The 21,876-nt window shown below is 47.6% G+C and overlaps 1 protein-coding gene across 5 annotated transcripts in view; it reads right to left on the bottom strand.

The window, feature by feature from the left end:
* Nucleotides 1-21,876, bottom strand: part of LOC110503633 (rho guanine nucleotide exchange factor 1) — a 60,798-nt gene that overhangs the window by 12,488 nt on the left and 26,434 nt on the right. The window contains exons 1-16 of one of the 5 annotated variants that reach the window (XM_036969523.1): nt 21,471-21,836; nt 21,352-21,381; nt 13,622-13,730; nt 13,332-13,422; nt 12,881-12,913; nt 11,420-11,629; nt 11,175-11,316; nt 10,020-10,031; nt 8,814-8,966; nt 7,984-8,180; nt 7,664-7,810; nt 2,247-2,326; nt 1,807-2,047; nt 1,626-1,726; nt 1,430-1,504; nt 1,236-1,311 (exon numbers count right to left, since the gene is read on the bottom strand). In XM_036969523.1, the coding sequence (XP_036825418.1) occupies nt 1,236-1,311; nt 1,430-1,504; nt 1,626-1,726; nt 1,807-2,047; nt 2,247-2,326; nt 7,664-7,810; nt 7,984-8,180; nt 8,814-8,966; nt 10,020-10,031; nt 11,175-11,316; nt 11,420-11,629; nt 12,881-12,913; nt 13,332-13,422; nt 13,622-13,730; nt 21,352-21,381; nt 21,471-21,493 (1,720 nt within the window). In that variant the 5' untranslated portion in view covers nt 21,494-21,836. Of the gene's footprint in view, nt 1-1,235; nt 1,312-1,429; nt 1,505-1,625; nt 1,727-1,806; nt 2,048-2,246; nt 2,327-7,663; nt 7,811-7,983; nt 8,181-8,813; nt 8,967-10,019; nt 10,032-11,174; nt 11,317-11,419; nt 11,630-12,880; nt 12,914-13,331; nt 13,423-13,621; nt 13,731-21,351; nt 21,382-21,470; nt 21,837-21,876 lie in introns of those variants that run through there. The other 4 variants (XM_036969519.1, XM_036969520.1, XM_036969521.1 and 1 more) reach the window with 4 other exon arrangements.

The following is a 21,876-nucleotide window of genomic DNA, read 5'->3' as shown; positions in this document are numbered from 1 at the left end:
AGAGGAGGAGGAGAGTGGGGCAGGAACAGGGTGGAGAGGAGAGGAGGAGGAGTGGGACAGGAACAGGGTGGAGAGGAGGAGAGTGGGGGCAGGAACAGGGTGGAGAGGAGAGGAGGAGGAGAGTGGGGCAGGAACAGGGTGGAGAGGAGGGGAGGAGAGGAGGAGGAGTAGAGTGGGGCAGGAACAGGGTGGAGAGGAGGGGAGGAGAGGAGGAGGAGGAGAGTGGGGCAGGAACAGGGTGGAGAGGAGAGGAGGAGGAGAGCGGGGCAGGTACAGGGTGGAGAGGAGAGGAGGAGAGGCGGAGGAGGAGAGTGGGGCAGGAACAGGGTGAAGAGGAGAGGAGGAGGAGAGTGGGACAGGAACAGGGTGGAGAGGAGAGGAGGAGAGTGAGGCAGGAACAGGGTGGAGAGGAGAGGAGGAGGAGAGTGGGGCAGGAACAGGGTGGAGAGGAGAGGAGGAGAGGAGGAGGAGAGTGGGGCAGGAACAGGGTGGAGAGGAGAGGAGGAGAGGAGGAGGAGAGTGGGGCAGGAACAGGGTGGAGAGGAGAGGAGGAGGAGAGTGGGGCAGGAACAGGGTGGAGAGGAGGAGAGTGGGGGCAGGAACAGGGTGGAGAGGAGAGGAGGAGGAGAGTGGGGCAGGAACAGGGTGGAGAGGAGGGGAGGAGAGGCGGAGGAGGAGAGTGGGGCAGGAACAGGGTGAAGAGGAGAGGAGGAGGAGAGTGGGACAGGAACAGGGTGGAGAGGAGAGGAGGAGGGGAGAGTGGGACAGGAACAGGGTGGAGAGGAGAGGAGGAGGAGAGGAGGAGGGGAGAGTGGGACAGGAACAGGGTGGAGAGGAGAGGAGGAGGAGGAGAGTGGGGCAGGAACAGGGTGGAGAGGAGAGGAGGAGAAGAGTGGGGCAGGAACAGGGTGGAGAGGAGAGGAGGAGGAGAGTGGGGCAGGAACAGGGTGGAGAGGAGAGGAGGAGGAGAGTGAGGCAGGAACAGAGTGGAGAGGAGGAGAGTGGGGCAGGAACAGGGTAGAGAGGAGAGGAGGAGGAGAGTGGGGCAGGAACAGAGTGGAGAGGAGGAGAGGAGGAGAGTGGGGCAGGAACAGGGTAGAGAGGAGAGGAGGAGGAGAGTGGGGCAGGAAGTTAACAGCAGAATAACAAAAGTTTAGGTTTGTGTAAAATGAAATCAGACAGACGATTGGTTGACACATTAAAACAAACTAATGTTTGTAGAGTTGATAGTGCACCTAAGGTTTTCTCCTTGGTCACTCTCCAGGTCAGAGGCCCCTCATAGATCATCCTTCTCTGGGCCAAGTCAAGGTACTGAGAGAGAAGAGAACAATAGAGACTGATAAAGAATGAGAGAACGGGACAACTGTAGAAAGGATAGCATGAAGAGCACTGGACCACACTACAAGAAGCCCTCACTATTGTCAGTCACCTTGTACTCCAGGTACAGCTCGTTACTGGGTTTGAGTCCTGAGGTGTCCAGCCTGCGCTGGTAGTCTTTCAGGGTCTGGAGGGAGAGAGAAAAACCATTGATACTTTCCCTCAGACACTTATAAGAATAGTAGTAGTTTGAGTGTGTGTGTGTGTGTGTGTGTGTGTGTGTGTGTGTGTGTGTGTGTGTGTCTCACCAGCAGGTTCTCCATCTGTTTGACCTCCTCGTTGACGTGGTTGAGGATCTTCCTACAGCACTCTGCACTCTGCTGAATACTCTCCTTCTCCAAGGTGTCCTCTACAGGAATACACACAACACATGTCACAACACACACCCTCTCTGTTTATCTGAATGTGAGCAGGGAAGGACATACAGACCTGTGCACTTGGCAATGTTTTCCAGCAGTAGGGGGTATTTGGTGAGCCTCTGCATCTCAGTGGGGATGATGTCCTTCAGCTGCAGCCTACGACACTGAGGCCTACTCTCTGCCTCCAGTATGAAGGAGTTGAAACGAGGGTCTTTCTTCTGTCTCATCTTCAGCTGTTCCAGGGCCCACGTCTGGTGACTACAGAACCTAGACGTTAACTTCTGAAACCACTCACCCTCCGTCCCTCCAAACTAGACAGAGAAAGATGGGGAGAGAGAAAGTGAGAGAGAGAAAGAGGGAGTGATTAAAAGCTTTCTTTAGGGATCCATTTCCCTAAGTATCCACTTCATATATGGGATGAGGGGGTTAGGCTGAGATGGGGTGAGGGGCACAGAGAGAGGGGGTGAGAGGCATAGACAGGGGAGTGATGGAAGGTGACCTGTTCCTTACCCTATTGAGTAACGTGGTTCCGATGGCCTTGACGATGAAATTGTGCTGACGCAGCTTCTTCAGGTGCTCGTAGAAAGCATCTGCACAGAAACACACAGGGAACACAGTGGTTGGACTGGGGTAGACTTATGGTTGGGTTATTATGGTCAGACTGAGGTCAATTTACGGTTGGGACTCAGTTACACTAGGGTTCATTTACTAGTGGTGAGGGGAAATATTGATACAGTTATATATCAGGATATCATTTTGGAAGGTATGCCGTATCATTTTGGAAGGTATGCCGTATCATTTTGGAAGGTATGCCGTATCATTTTGGAAGGTATGCCGTATCATTTTGGAAGGTATGCCGTATCATTTTGGAAGGTATGCCGTATCATTTTGGAAGGTATGCCGTATCATTTTGGAAGGTATGCCGTATCATTTTGGAAGGTATGCCGTATCATTTTGGAAGGTATGCCGTATCATTTTGGAAGGTATGCCGTATCATTTTGGAAGGTATGCCGTATCATTTTGGAAGGTATGCCGTATCATTTTGACAGTATCGCAATATTATTTTTGCGCTAGTTGCACCAAAGTTCCAGTATTTTCCCATCAGAGCTTGTTCTCCATCTTCTTTTTAAATAAGGAACCCATTTGTTTTCAGCACTTATTTCCATGACTGATCAAAACTCATTTTCTCATGACTCTCTCTTGTCCCCCTGCAGCAGACATGGTGAGCAGTATGTTTGGAACATGGAATCGCAATAAAATTACAGCATCCAATCGCAATATATATCGTCTGGACACCTAGGCATCGTGGTGACATCGTATCATGAGGTCTTTGGCAATTCCCCGCCCTACAATTTACAGTGGTCAGACTGACTTCAGCCAGTATCAGAACTGTAGAAGTGCTGTTGTCGGGTAACGGTCACTGCCATGCATTGGCAGTCATGTAGTCATACTGTAATTTTGGTTTGTATGTCAGGGGTTAGGGTCGTACTGTAGTTGGGGTTACAGTGGCAGTACATTGGTCATGTGGTTGTACTGTAGTTGGGGTTACAGTGGCAGTACATTGGTCATGTGGTTGTACTGTAGTTGGGGTTACAGTGGCAGTACATTGGTCATGTGGTTGTACTGTAGAGGGGGTTACAGTGGCAGTACATTGGTCATGTGGTTGTACTGTAGTTGGGGTTACAGTGGCAGTACATTGGTCATGTGATTGTACTGTAGCGGGGGTTACGGACGTACTGTAGTTGGGGTTACAGTGGCAGTACATTGGTCATGTGGTTGTACTGTAGTTGGGGTTACAGTGGCAGTACATTGGTCATGTGGTTGCACTGTAGAGGGGGTTACGGACGTACTGTAGTTGGGGTTACAGTGGCAGTACATTGGTCATGTGGTTGTACTGTAGTTGGGGTTACAGTGGCAGTACATTGGTCATGTGGTTGCACTGTAGAGGGGGTTACGGTCGTACTGTAGTTGGGGTTACAGTGGCAGTACATTGGTCATGTGGTTGTACTGTAACGGGGGTTACGGTCGTACTGTAGTTGGGGTTACAGTGGCAGTACATTGGTCATGTGGTTGTACTGTAGCGGGGGTTACGGTCGTACTGTAGTTGGGGTTACAGTGGCAGTACATTGGTCATGTGGTTGTACTGTAGCGGGGGTTACGGTCGTACTATAGTTGGGGTTACAGTGGCAGTACATTGGTCATGTGGTTGTACTGTAGCGGGGGTTACGGTCGTACTGTAGTTGGGGTTACAGTGGCAGTACATTGGTCATGTGGTTGTACTGTAGAGGGGGTTACGGTCGTACTGTAGTTGGGGTTACAGTGGCAGTACATTGGTCATGTGGTTGTACTGTAGCGGGGGTTACGGTCGTACTGTAGTTGGGGTTACAGTGGCAGTACATTGGTCATGTGGTTGTATTGTAGCGGGGGTTACGGTCGTACTGTAGTTGGGGTTACAGTGGCAGTACATTGGTCATGTGGTTGTACTGTAGAGGGGGTTACGGTCGTACTGTGGTTGGGGTTACAGTGGCAGTACATTGGTCATGTGGTTGTACTGTAGCGGGGGTTACGGTCGTACTGTGGTTGGGGTTACAGTGGCAGTACATTGGTCATGTGGTTGTACTGTAGCGGGGGTTACGGTCGTACTGTAGTTGGGGTTACAGTGGCAGTACATTGGTCATGTGGTTGTACTGTAGCGGGGGTTACGGTCGTACTGTAGTTGGGGTTACAGTGGCAGTACATTGGTCATGTGGTTGTACTGTAGCGGGGGTTACGGTCGTACTGTAGTTGGGGTTACAGTGGCAGTACATTGGTCATGTGGTTGTACTGTAGTTGGGGTTACAGTGGCAGTACATTGGTCATGTGGTTGTACTGTAGCGGGGGTTACGGTCGTACTGTAGTTGGGGTTACAGTGGCAGTACATTGGTCATGTGGTTGTACTGTAGCGGGGGTTACGGTCGTACTGTAGTTGGGGTTACAGTGGCAGTACATTGGTCGTGTGGTTGTACTGTAGTTGGGGTTACAGTGGCAGTATATTGGTCATGTGGTTGTACTGTAGAGGGGGTTACGGTCGTACTGTAGTTGGGGTTACAGTGGCAGTACATTGGTCATGTGGTTGTACTGTAGTTGGGGTTACAGTGGCAGTACATTGGTAATGTGGTTGTACTGTAGTTGGGGTTACAGTGGCAGTACATTGGTCATGTGGTTGTACTGTAGAGGGGGTTACGGTCGTACTGTAGTTGGGGTTACAGTGGCAGTACATTGGTCATGTGGTTGTACTGTAGTTGGGGTTACAGTGGCAGTACATTGGTCATGTGGTTGTACTGTAGTTGGGGTTACAGTGGCAGTACATTGGTCATGTGGTTGTATTGTAGAGGGGGTTACAGTGGCAGTACATTGGTCATGTGGTTGTACTGTAGTTGGGGTTACAGTGGCAGTACATTGGTCATGTGGTTGTACTGTAGTTGGGGTTACAGTGGCAGTACATTGGTCATGTGGTTGTATTGTAGAGGGGGTTATGGTGGCAGTACATTGGTCATGTGGTTGTACTGTAGTTGGGGTTACAGTGGCAGTACATTGGTCATGTGGTTGTATTGTAGAGGGGGTTACAGTGGCAGTACATTGGTCATGTGGTTGTACTGTAGTTGGGGTTACAGTGGCAGTACATTGTTCATGTGGTTGTATTGTAGAGGGGGTTACAGTGGCAGTACATTAGTCATGTGGTTGTACTGTAGTTGGGGTTACAGTGGCAGTACATTGGTCATGTGGTTGTACTGTAGAGGGGGTTACAGTGGCAGTACATTGGTCATGTGGTTGTATTGTAGAGGGGGTTACAGTGGCAGTACATTAGTCATGTGGTTGTACTGTAGTTGGGGTTACAGTGGCAGTACATTGGTCATGTGGTTGTACTGTAGAGGGGGTTACAGTGGCAGTACATTGGTCATGTGGTTGTACTGTAGAGGGGGTTACGGTCGTACTGTAGTTGGGGTTACAGTGGCAGTACATTGGTCATGTGGTTGTATTGTAGAGGGGGTTACAGTGGCAGTACATTGGTCATGTGGTTGTATTGTAGAGGGGGTTACAGTGGCAGTACATTGGTCATGTGGTTGTACTGTAGAGGGGGTTACAGTGGCAGTACATTGGTCATGTGGTTGTACTGTAGAGGGGGTTACAGTGGCAGTACATTGGTCATGTGGTTGTACTGTAGCGGGGGTTACGGTCGTACTGTAGTTGGGGTTACAGTGGCAGTACATTGGTCATGTGGTTGTATTGTAGAGGGGGTTACGGTCGTACTGTAGTTGGGGTTACAGTGGCAGTACATTGGTCATGTGGTTGTACTGTAGCGGGGGTTACGGTCGTACTGTAGTTGGGGTTACAGTGGCAGTACATTGGTCATGTGGTTGTATTGTAGAGGGGGTTACAGTGGCAGTACATTGGTCATGTGGTTGTACTGTAGTTGGGGTTACAGTGGCAGTACATTGGTCATGTGGTTGTACTGTAGAGGGGGTTACGGACGTACTGTAGTTGGGGTTACAGTGGCAGTACATTGGTCATGTGGTTGTACTGTAGAGGGGGTTACGGTCGTACTGTAGTTGGGGTTACAGTGGCAGTACATTGGTCATGTGGTTGTACTGTAGAGGGGGTTACGGTCGTACTGTAGTTGGGGTTACAGTGGCAGTACATTGGTCATGTGGTTGTACTGTAGCGGGGGTTACGGTCGTACTGTAGTTGGGGTTACAGTGGCAGTACATTGGTCATGTGGTTGTACTGTAGCGGGGGTTACGGTCGTACTGTAGTTGGGGTTACAGTGGCAGTACATTGGTCATGTGGTTGTACTGTAGAGGGGGTTACGGTCGTACTGTAGTTGGGGTTACAGTGGCAGTACATTGGTCATGTGGTTGTACTGTAGCGGGGGTTACGGTCGTACTGTAGTTGGGGTTACAGTGGCAGTACATTGGTCATGTGGTTGTACTGTAGAGGGGGTTACAGTGGCAGTACATTGGTCATGTGGTTGTATTGTAGAGGGGGTTACAGTGGCAGTACATTGGTCATGTGGTTGTACTGTAGAGGGGGTTACAGTGGCAGTACATTGGTCATGTGGTTGTACTGTAGTTGGGGTTACAGTGGCAGTACATTGGTCATGTGGTTGTATTGTAGAGGGGGTTACAGTGGCAGTACATTGGTCATGTGGTTGTACTGTAGCGGGGGTTACGGTCATACTGTAGTTGGGGTTACAGTGGCAGTACATTGGTCATGTGGTTGTATTGTAGAGGGGGTTACAGTGGCAGTACATTGGTCATGTGGTTGTACTGTAGCGGGGGTTACGGTCGTACTGTAGTTGGGGTTACAGTGGCAGTACATTGGCCATGTGGTTGTATTGTAGAGGGGGTTACAGTGGCAGTACATTGGTCATGTGGTTGTATTGTAGCGGGGGTTACGGTCGTACTGTAGTTGGGGTTACAGTGGCAGTACATTGGTCATGTGGTTGTATTGTAGAGGGGGTTACGGACGTACTGTAGTTGGGGTTACAGTGGCAGTACATTGGTCATGTGGTTGTATTGTAGAGGGGGTTACGGTCGTACTGTAGTTGGGGTTACAGTGGCAGTACATTGGTCATGTGTTTGTATTGTAGAGGGGGTTACGGTCGTACTGTAGTTGGGGTTACAGTGGCAGTACATTGGTCATGTGGTTGTACTGTAGAGGGGGTTACAGTGGCAGTACATTGGTCATGTGGTTGTACTGTAGAGGGGGTTACGGTCGTACTGTAGTTGGGGTTACAGTGGCAGTACATTGGTCATGTGGTTGTACTGTAGAGGGGGTTACGGTCGTACTGTAGTTGGGGTTACAGTGGCAGTACATTGGTCATGTGGTTGTACTGTAGAGGGGGTTATGGTGATACTACGGTCAAGCAGCGTTGGAACCTTACTCACAGTGCATGTCTATGATCTCGTCCAGGCTGGGGAAGATGGTGGCCAGCTCTGTGGCGGTCATGAGTTCCTCTCTCTCCAAAGGCTTCCAGAACACTGTCTGCAGAACACTCAGCATACGCACGTGGGCGTGCTCCGTCGCAAACAACTCTGAGAGAGAGAGAGAGAGAGAGAGAGAGACAGAGACAGAGAAAGACAGAGACAGAGAGAGAGATTCCTCTAGTGCCAATTCATTCTCAATATTTTGCATCAGATGAGTAGCAGCTCAATGTTACACCGCAATTACTTCTAATTGGATCCCTCCATCCCCCGTCCCTCCTCACCGTTGATGACCTCCTGCCGCTTGGTCTCCTTCTTGCTGAGGTCTTTGAGGGTGTCTGGGGGGGTGTGTTCTCTCCAGTTGGGCGGGTCCTGCTCCAGCTCCAGGAGGCGAGGGTCCTGTTCCTCCTGCTGGGGGGTGGTGCCAGAGAGGGAAAGACCTGGGAGCACACCCTCGGGCAGTAACACCCCTTCATCAACACTGATAGAAGAGAGGAGGACAGAGGAGGAGGAGAGGGGCAGGTATAAGGGTATGGGGATTAAGGGTATGGGCGATAATATGAAAAGAGTCTAACGCGAAGCTAGAAAAACCTGCTTGGGTTGAGAGGCATTTGGATTGGGACATTACGCTATTGGCTGGTTCAAAGTCTACATAATCCACACACAGCACTAACATTACACGTAGTTACAGTTGGTACTGTAGCCCTGACTAAGAAAATAACTCCAGCTCTGACCCTCCTCCTCCAGTCAAGCTGTGTCACTCAGCATGGATCTCTTCCTGACTTAATGAAGCTGCTGGGGACACAGTGGAAGAAGCTTCCATTCACTCTCACTCAGCCTTTCTGTCTTAGACATCAGACAGTCAGTAAAGCAAAGTTAGTTGGGCAGTAATATCAGCCTGTCCATCAGTTACTATAGTCAGTCAGTCTGCCTGTCCATCAGTTACTATAGTCAGTCAGTCAGTCAGCCTGTCCATCAGTTACTATAGTCAGTCAGTCAGCCTGTCCATCAGTTACTATAGTCAGTCAGTCTGCCTGTCCATCAGTTACTGTGAGGAGCTGTGCTCCTCTCTCCCCCCTTTGAGAGAAGGGGGGGGGGTAGGGGTCTGCCTTACGAGGGGTGGGGAGAGGTCGGGGAGGAGTGTGCTGCCGTGGCGGCGGCTTGCAGGTCCACGTCGCTACGGGAACGCGACTGTTTGGCCCGGGAGGAGCCACGGCGACGGGAGGAATGTCTGTCCACACGAGCACTCTCACTGCGTCCCACACGCCTGGGGAGGGGGGGAGGGGAGGGAGGAGGAGAGTACATCGAGGGAAGGGAGAGAGGAGAGCGAGAGGAGAGCCAGTGGGTGGGAAAAATACAAGGAGGATGGTAGTAGGGGAGGCACGGGAGGAAGTAGAGAGACAGACGGAGTGAGGAGTACAGGAACCACAAGAAAATGGTCCAAAAGACCAAACCAAAAAGTACAGAGTGGAACAACAAAGACAGGGGAGATATTAGGATAAAGTGGATCCAAGCAGGAGAACCATTACAGAGGAAGTCAATGTGATGTCAAAGGAATGTAGAGGATCAAAAGAAAAGCACACAAGAGATGTGACAGAGAATGGATGGTTAGACTCAGGAGCATAGAGACACTCCACACAGTCCTGGGTTACTGCTTAATGACTAGCCCTATTAGAAACACATTGGAAGCAGAGACACTCCACACAGTCCTGGGTTACTGCTTAATGACTAGCCCTATTAGAAACACATTGTTAGCATAGACACTCCACACAGTCCTGGGTTACTGCTTAATGACTAGCCCTATTAGAAACACATTGGAAGCAGAGACACTCCACACAGTCCTGGGTTACTGCTTAATGACTAGCCCTATTAGAAACACATTGGAAGCAGAGACACTCCACACAGTCCTGGGTTACTGCTTAATGACTAGCCCTATTAGAAACACATTGGAAGCCCATCTACCTCAAGACTATTAGTTAAGAAAGCGGTCCTTAGTAACATCTCAGTGTGTCTGTGTACCAAGGCCTTTCAATTATGCAGTGTTAAATGGTAATCAATTGGGCTTATCAGCTTTCCAATCTCACACACACACACACACGAAGACTATTACTCTCTAACATCACAGCCTACTCACGTCACTTCAAGCTACAGGATAAACAATACTTAGCCATGCAGTGAGAGTGTGTATGTGTGTGTGTGTGTGTGTGTGTGTGTGTGTGTGTGTGTGTGTGTGCGCGCAGTAATGCAGGATGGACTGTGTGTTATCAATATGAGGCCCAGTGCGTGTCCGTATCCCTGTCGCAGAGAAGTAGAAACCCACCTTGTCTTGCGTCTGTAAAAACACGGGACAGGACAGTTACATAACCACCACAACCATTCAACAGTAACACAGTAACCCCTTTCTACAAACCTCCAACTCTCCCCATCAACCGCTGCAGCACACGGACAGAGCCTAGCAGCACTGAACGCACTGTAAAACCACAGAAAGCAAAGCACGCCCACAAACACAAGACGTCTGCTGTCCTGAACATGGTACCACATGAAGCCCTGTGAAGACTGGACAACAGAACATAGCGGAACCCTATAGAACCACACATACTGATGCCTTCTGCAAGCAACAGACATGAAAGCGAACCAGACCTCACTGCTTGACCTACAGTAGGACTGGGATAAAGCCGACAACAGACAAATCTAAAGCTGGACCACACGACTGAAGCACAATAAAAGCCAACTTAATGAACTTAAGCCTGTAGAGATACAATGCTCTACAAACCAAATATAGCACAATGAATGCCCAAATCAGACAGACGCACAACCCCAGACAACATAACGTTATACCAGCTTTCCCCAGCTCTGGTACTTGAGTCTAGCCTGCAGACACACAGACAAGATGACACACTACAGTACAATGTTAACTATTATACACTTAACTTGCTCTGAACAACTGAGCAGAGTCAGCATCGCACAAACAAGGAGACAGCAGTGGTGCTTTGGAAGAGGAGCAAACAAACATGAAAAATGGACACACAGAGAGAAAGAACGTGGAGAACAGGTAAACAAAACAAAAGATTTGTGGTAGAGGAGAAGGGAGGAGGAGGGGTTGGGGGCTGGAGGGGAAGACCAGGTCCCTGTAGCCCCAGTAAGGGTCCATCTCCAAATGCTGGGTGGGTGTTCACTACATGGAGCTGCTCTGGCAGGGCAGGGTTAAGGTGTGGTAGGTAGGCTAGGCAGCACAGTACACAGCAGGGACGGACGGAGACACTGAGGGAGTTTTACCACGCTTCCTCAGCCTTAGCATAGCCACTGACCCCTAACCTTTTAAAAATGTTTGACTATGTTCAACTCTACCTAAAGGTGTTGGGTCTATGTTGGTCTTTGGTTTTATACATCTCATCTACTCCACCCCCCCCCCCCTTCTCTTTACCTCTCTCTTTCTCTATTTATCCCTTTCCCTTACTACCTCTCTCTCTCTCACCTGTCTTTGTCCAGGTTTTCCTCCAGGGGGGGTTCATTGGGTGAGGGGGGCTCCCATATAGCCAGCCCCCCTGCCATCCCCGCGGGGGACACCTCGCCCCCCTCCGCCACCAACTGGGGGTCCGAACGACTGCTGAACAGACCTGGGAGAGGGAAAAAAGCACACATCAGATTCACCTCACTGAACACACCCTAAGTTAGGTTGGGTGTTGCTCTGCTACCATGTAGCCGTCCAATCAGCCTTACCTATCTCGCTGTGGGAGAAGTCTGGGCTGGAGGTCACACTGATGTGAACCCCTGAGCCCTCGCTGACCTCCAAACCCTGATGGGGGGAGGATCCTGTGGAAACAGACTTCCTGCTTAATGCTGGAGGGGCGGCATCAGGGGCGGAGGAGCCTCGAGAGGGGGCGAGGCCGCTGGAAACCTTACGCTCCTGATTCACCTTCTCTTTATCCACTGAGAGAGAGAGAGAGCGAGAGAGAGAGAGAGCGAGAGAGAGAGAGAGAGAGAGAGAGAGCGAGAGAGAGAGAGGGGTAGAGAAATAGATGGTAAAAGGGATGACTGAGAAAAAAAAGAGTTAAAACAGTCAGTCATTTCCATGAGAGACCATGAGAGAAAGAAACAGACAGAGACAGACAGGATGATTATAGGGCAGTCAGTCAATCTGTGGTGAGAGAGGAGGGTTAATCATTCTCAGGGTGGGGACAGTTTTGTGCCTATGTTCACAACCCTACGACAGACTGACCGTGTGTGTGTGTGTGTGTGTGTGTGTGTGTGTGTGTGTGAGTGAGAGAGAGAGAGAGAGAGAGAGAGAGAGAGAGAGAGAGAGAGAGCTGGGCGAGATGGACAAAAATCCATGTTGCGTTAAATTGACCAATTGTTTCGATAATGATAAATCAGCAATAAATCATGTTTTGGGCGAGGTGCTAGAGCTGGGCGAGATGGACAAACTGTGATAATGTGATGAATGTAACTATTTTGCTCGATAACAATAAATAGCCTACAACAATAAAACTAAACGTTTTAAAGAGACAGTTAGGCTACTTTACATTAGCGGGAGGGCTTTTGACTATTGATTTCCAGTGCCAAGTAAGTCAACTGAGATAGCAGTGGGAACTCAAAACACTTAGCTAGTGATGTTGTTGCTATATAGACATGTAGGCTAATTGATTAATCTATCAGTAAATGTAGGCTAATTTATTAATCTATCTAGGCTAACATCCTACAACAACCTTCCAGCACTAGACCTAGGCTACTTGATGAACAACAAGAGCTCACGGTTTTACCAATTTAACGTCAGATTCTGACGGTTATCCGCGTTTCTCCAAACATCAAATTTCAAAGTGTGCACCAAACGTCAAATTTCTGCAGGAATCAACATAACGCATAGGCTATTACCGTTGACCATCAACGGTTTTAGAACAATCTACAGGAATATTGTATAGCAAAATCACAGATTTTCATTTTTTTCGCCCAAGCTCTAGCGTGTGTGTGTGTGTATGTGGTTAGTCCATCTATTAAAACACCAATGATTACACCTAGACGCAAAACAGCAAGTCAACAAATCAAAAACTTGCCATTCCCCTCGGCCCCTTCCAGGTTTGATTTGATACATGCAAACATGCTTTGAGGTTGATTAGTAAGGACTAAACCATTCTAGAGATAAAGGGGTGGGGAAGAGGAGATGAAAGAGCCAGACGGTGGTACCTTCAGCCTCCACTTTAGGAAGTTTGACCTCAGCTGAAAGAAGAACACAGGGCAAGACAACGGGTTCTTTTTAATTCTACAAAGACTTTGTCTTATACAGGCACTACGGTCATTCTGGTAGACCCACTTTTAGATGGCGATCGATAATCAAACACCTGACATAGCTTATACTATATGTCATCCACTCTGTTTCTCTGTACCTTCAGTATGCAGTATGTATTTAGTAGTGTATGCAGTGTGTATTTAGTAGTGTATGCAGTATGTATTTAGTAGTGTATGCAGTATGTATTTAGTAGTGTATGCAGTGTGTATTTAGTAGTGCATACAGTATGTTTTTACTGTAAATATTTTTGTGTTGTTTTTTTAACTACTTAAGGAAGACAAACTAATTTCTCCTTGGGTATTGATGAAGTACAATCTCATGTCATATTATGACACTACTGGTACGTACTGCTGCCAGCAATCCAGCCACCGGCGGCGCTGAGGATGTTGGGAAAACCCCCCTTCTGTTTAGATTTAGTGGACTCCTCACTCTTCTTATTCTGAGAGGGCGATGGAGGAAGAGAGACAAAGAGAGAGCGCATTATGACAAGTACAGTCTTATAATACTGGATAGGTTGGTGTGTGGTATGGACTGTGGACTCCAGACAGAGAGACAGAGAGGCAGAGAGACAGAGAGGCAGAGAGACAGAGAGGCAGAGAGACAGAGAGACAGACATACAGACATACAGACAGACTCACCTTCCCAAGGGGTCTCCTGAAGAACCCTCTGGACTTCTTACTGTCAGCTACCCTGGACTTCACTCCTAGGTGCTTCATGTAGAAGGCCACTGCTGCAAAGATTGACGAACTGGAGGACGAGAGAGAGAGGGAGGGAGAGCGAGATCTCTGTAAAGTTAGTGGTGATGAAAGTACATGCTGTATAAATGCATATATATTGGCATTGCAATAGAAACAGTAATGATACACTATTATAGAGGGTGCTAAAGCATGAGCTGTAAATAAAAATAATAGGAGTGAAAGAGAGGGAGAGTAGGGGTGGGGTTGAGATGAGAAAAGGGGTGGGGTTGAGATGAGAAAAGGGGTGGGGTTGAGATGAGAAAGGGGTGGGGTTGAGATGAGAAAAGGGGTGGGGTTGAGATGAGAAAGGGGTGGGGTTGAGATGAGAAAAGGGGTGGGGTTGAGATGAGAAAGGGGTGGGGTTGAGATGAGAAAAGGGGTGGGGTTGAGATGAGAAAGGGGTGGGGTTGAAATGAGAAAAGGGGTGGGGTTGAGATGAGAACGGGGTGGGGTTGAAATGAGAAAAGGGGTGGGGTTGAAATTAGAAAAGGGGTGGGGTTGAAATGAGAAAGGGGTGGGGTTGAAATGAGAAAAGGGGTGAGGTTGAGATGAGAAAGGGGTGGGGTTGAAATGAGAAAAGGGGTGGGGTTGAAATGAGAAAAGGGGTGGGGTTGAAATGAGAAAAGGGGTGGGGTTGAGATGAGAAAAGGGGTGGGGTTGAGATGAGAAAGGGGTGGGGTTGAAATGAGAAAAGGGGTGGGGTTGAGATGAGAAAAGGGGTGGGGTTGAGATGAGAAAAGGGTTGGGGTTGAGATGAGAAAAGGGGTGGGGTTGAGATGAGAAACAGGGTGGGGTTGAGATGAGAAACGGGGTGGGGTTGAGATGAGAAACGGGGTGGGGGTTGAGATGAGAAACGGGGTGGGGTTGAGATGAGAAACGGGGTGGGGTTGAGATGAGAAACAGGGTGGGGTTGAGATGAGAAACGGGGTGGGGTTGAGATGAGAAACGGGGTGGGGTTGAGATGAGAAACAGGGTGGGGTTGAGATGAGAAACGGGGTGGGGTTGAGATGAGAAACGGGGTGGGGTTGAGATGAGAAACGGGGTGGGGTTGAGATGAGAAATGGGGTGGGGTTGAGATGAGAAACGGGGTGGGGTTGAGATGAGAAACGGGGTGGGGTTGAGATGAGAAAAGGGGTGGGGTTGAGATGAGAAAAGGGGTTGAGATGAGAAAAGGGGTTGAGATGAGAAAAGGGGTTGAGATGAGAAAAGGGGTGGGGTTGAGATGAGAAAAGGGGTGGGGTTGAGATGAGAAAAGGGGTGGGGTTGGAATATGAGAAAGGCTGGGGTGATGCTGGGTGGAGAGTTGGTAGTTTACTAGAGATGAAAGGAGGAGTAGGAAGAGGAGCTTGAGAGGGAAAATGCAAGAGCTTTTCAAACTGAGGCCATAAGACCACAAACCAAGTCAGTCTACATCAGCTACAGAATGCCATTTATGGCAAAGTAATGCAACTATAGTACTGCGGTCTGCACAACGTACAATAACAGTCCTGCAGTCTGCACAACGTACAGGACTGCAGTCTGCGCAACGTACAGGACTGCAGTCTGCGCAACGTACAGGACTGCAGTCTGCGCAACATACAGGACTGCAGTCTGCGCAACATACAGGACTGCAGTCTGCGCAACATACAGGACTGCAGTCTGCGCAACATACAGGACTGCAGTCTGCGCAACATACAGGACTGCAGTCTGCGCAACATACAGGACTGCAGTCTGCGCAACATACAGGACTGCAGTCTGCGCAACATACAGGACTGCAGTCTGCGCAACATACAGGACTGCAGTCTGCGCAACATACAGGACTGCAGTCTGCGCAACATACAGGACTGCAGTCTGCGCAACATTCAGGACTGCAGTCTGCGCAACATACAGGACTGCAGTCTGCGCAACATACAGGACTGCAGTCTGCGCAACATACAGGACTGCAGTCTGCGCACAATACAGGACTGCAGTCTGCGCAACATACAGGACTGCAGTCTGAGCAACATACAGGACTGCAGTCTGCGCAACATACAGGACTGCAGTCTGCGCAACATACAAGACTGCAGTCTGAGCAACATACAGGACTGCAGTCTGCGCAACATATAGGACTGCAGTCTGCGCAACATACAGGACTGCAGTCTGCGCAACATACAAGACTGCAGTCTGAGCAACATTCAGGACTGCAGTCTGAGCAACATTCAGGACTGCAGTCTGAGCAACATACAGGACTGCTGTCTGCGCAACATACAGGACTGCAGTCTGCGCAACATTCAGGACTGCAGTCTGCACAACATACAGGACTGCAGTCTGCGCAACATTCAGGACTGCAGTCTGCGCAACGTACAACTACAGTCCTGAAGTCTGCACAACGTACAATAACAGTCCTGAAGTCTGCACAACGTACAATAACAGTCCTGAAGTCTGCACAACGTACAATAACAGTCCTGAAGTCTGCACAACGTACAATAACAGTCCTGAAGTCTTCACAACGTTCACCTACAGTCCTGAAGTCTGCACAACGTACAATAACAGTCCTGAAGTCTGCACAACGTACAATAACAGTCCTGAAGTCTTCACAACGTACAATAACAGTCCTGAAGTCTTCACAACGTACAATAACAGTCCTGAAGTCTGCACAACGTACAATAACAGTCCTGAAGTCTGCACAACGTACAATAACAGTACTGAAGTCTGCACAACGTACAATAACAGTCCTGAAGTCTGCACAACGTTCACCTACAGTCCTGAAGTCTGCACAACGTACAATAACAGTACTGAAGTCTGCACAACGTACAATAACAGTCCTGAAGTCTGCACAATGTTCACCTACAGTCCTGAAGTCTGCACAACGTACAATAACAGTCCTGAAGTTTGCACAACGTACAATAACAGTCCTGAAGTCTGCACAATGTTCACCTACAGTCCTGAAGTCTGCACAACGTACAATAACAGTCCTGAAGTCTGCACAACGTACAATAACAGTCCTGAAGTTTGCACAACGTACAATAACAGTCCTGAAGTCTGCACAACGTTCACCTACAGTCCTGAAGTCTTCACAACGTACAATAACAGTCCTGAAGTCTGCACAACGTACAATAACAGTCCTGAAGTCTGCACAACGTACAATAACAGTACTGAAGTCTGCACAACGTACAATAACAGTCCTGAAGTCTTCACAACGTACAATAACAGTACTGAAGTCTGCACAACGTTCACCTACAGTACTGAAGTCTGCACAACGTACAATAACAGTACTGAAGTCTGCACAACGTTCACCTACAGTACTGAAGTCTGCACAACGTACAATAACAGTCCTGAAGTCTGCACAACGTACAATAACAGTCCTGAAGTCTGCACAACGTACACCTACAGTCCTGAAGTCTGCACAACGTACAATAACAGTCCTGAAGTCTGCACAACGTACACCTACAGTCCTGAAGTCTGCACAACGTACAATAACAGTCCTGAAGTCTGCACAACGTTCACCTACAGTACTGAAGTCTGCACAACGTATAATAACAGTCCTGAAGTCTGCACAACGTACAATAACAGTCCTGAAGTCTGCACAACGTACAATAACAGTCCTGAAGTCTTCACAACGTACAATAACAGTACTGAAGTCTGCACAACGTACAATAACAGTCCTGAAGTCTGCACAACGTTCACCTACAGTACTGAAGTCTGCACAACGTTCACCTACAGTCCTGAAGTCTGCACAACGTACAATAACAGTCCTGAAGTCTGCACAACGTACAATAACAGTACTGAAGTCTGCACAACGTACAATAACAGTCCTGAAGTCTGCACAACGTACAATAACAGTCCTGAAGTCTGCACAACGTTCACCTACAGTCCTGAAGTCTGCACAACGTACAATAACAGTACTGAAGTCTGCACAACGTACAATAACAGTCCTGAAGTCTGCACAACGTTCACCTACAGTCCTGAAGTCTGCACAACGTACAATAACAGTACTGAAGTCTGCACAACGTACAATAACAGTCCTGAAGTCTGCACAACGTACAATAACAGTACTGAAGTCTGCACAACGTTCACCTACAGTACTGAAGTCTGCACAACGTACAATAACAGTCCTGAAGTCTGCACAACGTTCACCTACAGTACTGAAGTCTGCACAACGTACAATAACAGTACTGAAGTCTGCACAACGTACAATAACAGTCCTGAAGTCTGCACAACGTACAATAACAGTCCTGAAGTCTGCACAACGTACAATAACAGTCCTGAAGTCTGCACAACGTACAATAACAGTCCTGAAGTCTGCACAACGTTCACCTACAGTCCTGAAGTCTGCACAACGTATAACAACAGTCCTGAAGTCTGCACAACGTATAACAACAGTCCTGAAGTCTGCACAACGTATAACAACAGTCCTGAAGTCTGCACAAAGTACAACAGTCCTGAAGTCTGCACAAAGTACAACAGTCCTGAAGTCTGCACAACGTACAACAGTCCTGAAGTCTGCACAACGTACAACAGTCCTGAAGTCTGCACAACGTACAACAGTCCTGAAGTCTGCACAACGTACAACAGTCCTGAAGTCTGCACAACGTACAACAGTCCTGAAGTCTGCACAACATACAACTACAGTCCTGAAGTCTGCACAACGTACAACTAAAGTACTGAAGTCTGCACAACATACAACTACATTCCTGAAGTCTGCACAACAACAGTACTGAAGTCTGCACAACGTACAACAACAGTACTGAAGTCTGCACAACGTATAACTACATTCCTGAAGTCTGCACAACGTACAACTAAAGTACTGAATTCTGCACAATGTACAATAACAGTCCTGAAGTCTGCACAACGTACAATAACAGTCCTGAAGTCTTCACAATGTACAATAACAGTCCTGAAGTCTGCACAACGTACAATAACAGTCCTGAAGTCTGCACAACGTACAATAACAGTCCTGAAGTCTGCACAACGTACAATAACAGTCCTGAAGTCTGCACAACGTACAATAACAGTCCTGAAGTCTGCACAACGTACAATAACAGTCCTGAAGTCTGCACAACGTACAATAACAGTCCTGAAGTCTTCACAACGTACAATAACAGTCCTTGCAGTCTGCACAACGTACAAAAACAGTCCTGAAGTCTGCACAACGTACAATAACAGTCCTGAAGTCTGCACAACGTACAATAACAGTCCTGAAGTCTTCACAACGTACAATAACAGTCCTTGCAGTCTGCACAACGTACAAAAACAGTCCTGAAGTCTGCACAACGTACAACAACAGTACTGAAGTCTGCACAACGTACAACTAAAGTACTGAAGTCTGCACAACGTACAATAACAGTCCTGAAGTTTGCACAACGTACAATAACAGTCCTGAAGTCTGCACAACGTACAACTACAGTACTGAAGTCTGCACAACGTTCACCTACAGTCCTGAAGTCTGCACAACGTACAATAACAGTACTGAAGTCTGCACAACGTACAATAACAGTCCTGAAGTCTGCACAACGTTCACCTACAGTCCTGAAGTCTGCACAACGTACAATAACAGTACTGAAGTCTGCACAACGTACAATAACAGTCCTGAAGTCTGCACAATGTACAATAACAGTCCTGAAGTCTGCACAACGTTCACCTACAGTCCTGAAGTCTGCACAACGTACAATAACAGTACTGAAGTCTGCACAACGTACAATAACAGTACTGAAGTCTGCACAACGTACAATAACAGTCCTGAAGTCTGCACAACGTACACCTACAGTCCTGAAGTCTGCACAACGTACAATAACAGTACTGAAGTCTGCACAACGTTCACCTACAGTCCTGAAGTCTGCACAACGTACAATAACAGTACTGAAGTCTGCACAACGTACAATAACAGTCCTGAAGTCTGCACAACGTACAATAACAGTCCTGAAGTCTTCACAACGTACAATAACAGTCCTGAAGTCTGCACAATGTACAATAACAGTACTGAAGTCTGCACAACGTACAATAACAGTACTGAAGTCTGCACAACGTACAATAACAGTCCTGAAGTCTGCACAATGTACAATAACAGTCCTGAAGTCTGCACAACGTTCACCTACAGTCCTGAAGTCTGCACAACGTACAATAACAGTACTGAAGTCTGCACAACGTACAATAACAGTACTGAAGTCTGCACAACGTACAATAACAGTCCTGAAGTCTTCACAACGTACAATAACAGTCCTGAAGTCTGCACAACGTACAATAACAGTCCTGAAGTCTGCACAACGTACACCTACAGTCCTGAAGTCTGCACAACGTACAATAACAGTCCTGAAGTCTGCACAACGTTCACCTACAGTCCTGAAGTCTGCACAACGTACAATAACAGTACTGAAGTCTGCACAACGTATAACAACAGTCCTGAAGTCTGCACAACGTACAATAACAGTACTGAAGTCTGCACAACGTACAATAACAGTACTGAAGTCTGCACAACGTACAATAACAGTCCTGAAGTCTGCACAATGTTCACCTACAGTCCTGAAGTCTGCACAACGTACAATAACAGTACTGAAGTCTGCACAACGTACAATAACAGTCCTGAAGTCTGCACAACGTACAATAACAGTCCTGAAGTCTGCACAATGTACAATAACAGTCCTGAAGTCTGCACAACGTTCACCTACAGTCCTGAAGTCTTCACAACGTACAATAACAGTACTGAAGTCTGCACAACGTACAATAACAGTCCTGAAGTCTTCACAACGTACAATAACAGTCCTGAAGTCTGCACAACGTACAATAACAGTCCTGAAGTCTGCACAACGTACAATAACAGTCCTGAAGTCTGCACAACGTTCACCTACAGTACTGAAGTCTGCACAACGTACAATAACAGTACTGAAGTCTGCACAACGTACAATAACAGTCCTGAAGTCTGCACAACGTTCACCTACAGTCCTGAAGTCTGCACAACGTATAATAACAGTCCTGAAGTCTGCACAACGTACAATAACAGTCCTGAAGTCTGCACAACGTACAATAACAGTCCTGAAGTCTGCACAACGTACAATAACAGTACTGAAGTCTGCACAACGTACAATAACAGTACTGAAGTCTGCACAATGTACAATAACAGTCCTGAAGTCTGCACAACGTACAATAACAGTCCTGAAGTCTTCACAACGTACAATAACAGTCCTGAAGTCTTCACAACGTACAATAACAGTCCTGAAGTCTTCACAACGTACAATAACAGTCCTGAAGTCTGCACAACGTACAATAACAGTCCTGAAGTCTGCACAACGTTCACCTACAGTCCTGAAGTCTGCACAACGTACAATAACAGTCCTGAAGTCTGCACAAAGTACAATAACAGTACTGAAGTCTTCACAACGTACAATAACAGTACTGAAGTCTGCACAACGTACAATAACAGTCCTGAAGTCTGCACAACGTTCACCTACAGTCCTGAAGTCTGCACAACGTTCACCTACAGTACTGAAGTCTGCACAAAGTACAACTATAGAGCAAAACAAACTAATTGAGGAGGAAGGTCAAATAAATATAAGGCATGTATGGACTTTAAAACATCAATGAATCTAAGCAGGGAGCTGGACAAAGCATGTCTAGCATGCATTCACACATTGATGGAAGTGGTTCAGACACACAGCACCGTGAAACACAGAACTCACCATTTCTCCTCGTCTGCGACGATGGAGGGGCTGAAAGAGAGGAGATGAATAGATATTAAAGAGAGAGAGAGAGAGAGAGAGAAAGATAAGTGCAGACATTGCCAAGTCTGTAGACTTACCGGTGGAGTCGATTAAGTGGCATTTTCCCTCGCTCTTTCTCGACCGATTCTTAACTCTGTTTTGGGACGGTGGAATCTGAAGCGGCTAAGCTTCTCCTGATCCAACTCAAATCTGACTGCAGTGATATTGTGTTCAGAGCAGAGGCTACTGAACATATTCTGATCTTTCCAACAAAAAAAGGGAAAAAATAAAACAAAGTCTAAAACAATGAGAGATGCATTAAAAGCTGCACCCAAAACAATGCACAAGAAACTATTGACAATTGTTTTTCAACTAAAACACTGCAAAAATCTAATCTGTACAAATCTATCCAAACTGCTTTTCTGCACAAGGCCAGGTATCAGCTGTCTAACTATCTTCAAAAGATAAGTGTGAAGTCAAGGCACAGCTGCTCTCTGGGAGTTG

This window comes from Oncorhynchus mykiss, chromosome 3 (genome assembly GCF_013265735.2).
Source record: "Oncorhynchus mykiss isolate Arlee chromosome 3, USDA_OmykA_1.1, whole genome shotgun sequence".
Classification (NCBI taxonomy): domain Eukaryota; kingdom Metazoa; phylum Chordata; class Actinopteri; order Salmoniformes; family Salmonidae; genus Oncorhynchus; species Oncorhynchus mykiss.
This window is presented reverse-complemented; position numbering and strand designations above follow the sequence as displayed.